General features: G+C 46.8%; 1 protein-coding gene across 2 annotated transcripts; it reads left to right on the top strand.

Annotated features, from left to right (window-relative positions):
• The first annotated feature begins 249 nt into the window (after positions 1-249).
• Positions 250-4,142, top strand: sp8a (sp8 transcription factor a). 2 transcript variants are annotated; one of them, XM_078238554.1, is made up of 2 exons: positions 250-368; positions 1,053-4,142. In XM_078238554.1, exons 1-2 carry the CDS (start codon positions 348-350, stop codon positions 2,448-2,450), a joined length of 1,419 nt encoding a protein of 472 aa, XP_078094680.1. In that variant the 5' UTR covers positions 250-347; the 3' UTR covers positions 2,451-4,142. The 2 variants fall into 2 exon arrangements, with proteins under 2 accessions (XP_078094680.1, XP_078094688.1); XM_078238562.1 differs by having other exon boundaries at positions 328-705.
• The last annotated feature ends 234 nt before the right edge of the window (positions 4,143-4,376 follow it).

Below are 4,376 nucleotides of genomic sequence, written 5' to 3'. Positions count from 1 at the left end.
GGCAGTAGACGAGACAACCTCTGCAACAAAAGGCAAGGCAATGCAAGGCAGGGCAATGCCGGAGAGGTGTTGCAGAGCAAGCTCAGCCCCAGAGCCCTGCTGCAAATGCTTCCCCCTCTGGAGGAGCGGAGTGGAGGAGCGTGCTGCCTGACGTCACAATGGCCTGTGTCAGCAGAGCGGCGCCGCTGATTGGCTGCCGGCGGCTTAGCGGTACTTCAAAGGCGAGTAGACGCTACAATTGTGGTTGAATGGGCGGAACTGATCATTGTATTGCACACCTCAAAAAAAAGTGCTCTGATTTATAAATAATAAAAAAAGAGATCCTCTGAGGAGGGCAGTTTTTTGTGATGGCAACTTCACTTCTGGGGGTGAGTCTAAGGATTTTCTTGCTGGTTTAATTAGCTCTTTGTTGTTGGGATCGAGGTGGTTCTTTTTTTCTCCTTTTTTTTAGAGAAGTCCCCAGTCAAGGCAGGGCTATCAGGCTCCTGGTGAGTTTTTTTTAAAAGCCAGAGGTAAAAGAAGGGCCGAGTCACATTTTAGTTTGGCACCGCTCTGAGGGCATTTGCACCAACTTCCTCTAAACGCGATCCCACAGAGAGAGACAGAGGGAGGCCCCCCTGTTTTTACATTTCAGCAGAGTTACCTGTGAGATTCTTTTAAAAAATTGACTTCTGATTTACTCTTACCATCCTTCAGGTTCTACAGGTATGTTAGTTCTATTCTTTCTGTCGCAGTTTGCGGAGTTGGGTGAGGCCCAATTCTGCATTTTATCTTGAAGTATGCATAATGTTTAAAGACTTTAAAGAGAGCACTTTAAATGCTGACAATGCGCCGCTGTTTTCTATTGAGTTTCGTAGCTACCAAGTTTTCGCTAACACATTTGCTGCCAGTCTAACTTAAAGGACTTAAGCATGTTTAAAATTGGCAGTCAAAAGTTTAAATCTGCCGGTGCAAGCTGGCTGTAAAATCAAGTTAAATGTGCAAATATCCAACTAGGCTTATTACAATTGTGTGCATTTGTTGTTTTTTTTTGTCTGCCCCTGTCTTTGCAGGAAGAGCCGAGACTAGGAGCAACTCCCTTGGCAATGTTGGCTGCTACATGCAATAAAATCGGCAGTCCCAGCCCGTCTCCCTCCCTGTCGGACAACACGGCCTTTGGAAAAGGATTCCATCCTTGGAAAAGATCCGTCTCCAGTTGCAACAGCGGCTCCAGCCTTTCCGGCTTCGGGGTCTCCGGCTCCAGGAACGGGGCAGGACTGTCAGACTCGTTCAGTGTGAACTGTTCATCGGGCAGCAGCGCTTTCTCGCTCACCTCCAACACCTCTTCCACCTCGCCCTTTGGCAACGAGTACTCGGTCTTTCAGTCCCCGGTCTCCAGCAGCTCCCAGGACGCTGCCCAACCCGTCTTCATCTCCAAAGTTCATACCACAGTGGACACGCTGCAAAACAGCCTGCAAGGCATCTACCCCCGGGTTGGCATGGCACACCCGTACGAGTCCTGGTTCAAACCGTCCCATCCCGGGATAGCAGGGGACGTGGGGAGCAGCGCATCGACTTGGTGGGACGTCCACCCGGGGACAACGGGTTGGATTGACGTGCAGAACCCCAACGGGGCCCTCCCATCCTCCTTACACTCGAGCGGGCTGCAGTCCTCGCTGCACTCCCCTCTGGGCGCCTACAACTCGGACTATTCGGGTCTCAGCCACTCGGCTTTCAGCACAGCCGGCATCAACGGGGCATCCTCGCACCTCCTGAGCAGCAGCCAGCACCTCATTGCCCAGGATGGCTTCAAGCCCGTCTTACCCCCTTCCTACCAGGACTCGGCTCCTTCCCCGCTGGCTGCTGCCAACTCCATGCTGGGCAGCCCGGCCGCCCTGGGCGGATCTCCCCGCTCCTCGGCCAGGCGTTACTCGGGACGGGCGACCTGCGACTGCCCCAATTGCCAGGAGGCTGAGCGACTGGGGCCAGCCGGGGCCAGCCTGCGGAGGAAAGGGCTGCACAGTTGCCACATCCCGGGCTGCGGCAAGGTGTACGGTAAGACGTCTCACCTGAAGGCTCACCTGCGCTGGCACACGGGCGAGAGACCCTTCGTCTGCAACTGGCTCTTCTGCGGCAAGCGCTTCACCCGCTCGGACGAGCTGCAACGCCATCTCCGCACCCACACCGGCGAGAAGCGCTTCGCCTGCCCGGTCTGCAACAAGCGCTTCATGCGGAGCGACCACCTCAGTAAGCATGTGAAGACCCACCAGGCGGCCGGCCTGGGGGGCGGCGGCGGAGTGGGCGGCGGAGCCGGCGGCGGAGGAACCGGCGGCAGCAAGAAAGGCAGCGACACCGACAGCGAACACAGCAACCCCGGCTCCCCGCGCTGCCACTCCCCGGACCTGCTGCAGGCAGCAGCCCAAGGCGGCTCGGCAGCCGCCCTCAACGGCCACAACAACGGCCTGGAGTGAAGGAGAAAGAAGACGCTTTCAGGAGACAGCACCAAGAGCAAAAAGTATTGTTCAAACTTTAAAGAGAGATTTACGTGTAAGTAAATAAATAAAAAGGGGGAGCTTTATTAAAAGAAAAATCAACAGAAAACGCACCCGCTTTGCTAGGATAGACTAGATAGTTGAGGACAAAAAAAATCAAACTTACTTAAATTCCATCTGAAATTGTCTGATTTGTCCCTTCAGGTAGAAATAGCTTTTCTTGCTATTCCAATTCACTCTCATCAAACTGTGAGCTAGCTCTCCTACCCATTGCAATCCAGTTTAGAGAAATATTTCATCACTTTTTAACCCTTTTCAATTTTTTTTCAATCGGCTGGATTACAAACCCTTTTGTTGAGTTCACACACACACACAAAATGCAGTGTGCCTTCCCATCTCTGCAAAATCGGTAATTCGTTTGGTTTCTTTTTAAAAATAATCTCAGCAAATCCACTCTGCATGCAGGCTAAGATAGCTGTCTAATCTCAAATACCTTCAACCCGATAAAACGCACAATTCTCAAGACGATTCGATTTCCCCTCTTTTTTTTGTCCTTAACTACCTGAAAGAAGTTGCATCACTTGTAGCTACCAGTGCAAATTCTGCTTGGGCAGGAGACGATTTGTATGTATAGTATTTTTCGCCTGTAAATCCTTCGACAAGTATTTCAACATGTATATTAAGGTACTTATCCTTTTCGTTGTCCAACAATAATAAAGTGACGAATTGATTTTAAACACGATGGACGGCGCTGTGTAGAGTGAGAATGGGAAGGAGACCAACTTTGTAAAATATCTGCAAGGCTTTGTAAAACTGGGGTCATGATTAACAATAGTTAATTATTAAATAATTACTCCACCAGTATGTAGGTGCGAGACGTTATTTGTCCAGGAGACGATTTGTATAGTATTTTCCTGTAAATTCTTCTGAAAAAAAATATTTGAACATATATAAGGGTAAATTTAAGGGGGCTTTTCTTTCGGTTGTTGTCAAGAAAGTTACAGTGACATGTCGCTGAAGAATTCATTGCGATTTTCCGAACTTAATAGACCTTGAGGTGTATCCAGTGCGCACTTCGAGAACTTTTTTTGTTTTCTTTTTATTTTTGGAATTGTGAAAAAAAACTTATAGAATGAAGCAAGGGGATGTTTGGTAAATGTTGAATGGCTTTTTATTTTATTTAATGAAGCATGTATCTACTTATTTGCATATACTGGCAGTCAGATAGTTTCAAGGCACAATTCGCATTTATTTCGTAACAAGTGGGTTTGCAGCAGACCCCAAAATATAGAATAAATCCTGGAGTAGATCTGACCTGTTGTCTACGTGTATTTGTTTTTTTTAAATAGAAAAGTATTTAAACTTTCTTATAAACTGGAAATATAGTATATGATCTTTAAACAGACCACTTTATGATAACAAACTTGTAAAAATACAATGAGGTGCACCTATTCGAGTAACGCAGCGTTATAGACAACTGGAAAGACGCAACGAGTACTATAGTTTTTGAACTCTATCGTCTTCTGTGCACTTTTGAAGTGTGAAGTTTTCTCCATTGGAGAGAAACTGTCCCTCGGTTGTATTTAATACATTTTCTTTGTATCTCGGCACAGACATGGAATTAATTGTATATGAAATGTGTGTACCAAAATAAAATAATATATGTACAGCAAACTTCAACGGTCAACGCTATTTTAGGTATAATTTTACAAAAAATGGCAATTCAATGTTTTATTTTAAGACGGGAAAAAGCCTTTGGACAAATCCAATTGTCTCTTCAGGTCCACTTTTGTCTCTCTTGATCATTGCTGTACCCCTCTATTTTACAAGTTCGTAATGTGTAATTGCAAAGAAATGCATGAAGTGAAACGAGCTAAATTCTGCACGAATTCTTGCAATCTAAAC

Source organism: Mustelus asterias, chromosome 2 (assembly GCF_964213995.1).
Source record: "Mustelus asterias chromosome 2, sMusAst1.hap1.1, whole genome shotgun sequence".
Taxonomy (NCBI): Eukaryota; Metazoa; Chordata; class Chondrichthyes; order Carcharhiniformes; family Triakidae; genus Mustelus; species Mustelus asterias.
This window is presented reverse-complemented; position numbering and strand designations above follow the sequence as displayed.

What these genes read in the sequence shown, in the direction of transcription:
- sp8a (XM_078238554.1), top strand. Translation starts at nt 348, where the DNA reads ATGGCAACTTCACTTCTGGGG. An exon ending in TGGCAACTTCACTTCTGGGG is followed by an intron (nt 369 to 1,052) that starts GTGAGTCTAAGG and finishes CTGTCTTTGCAG; the next exon opens with GAAGAGCCGAGACTAGGAGC.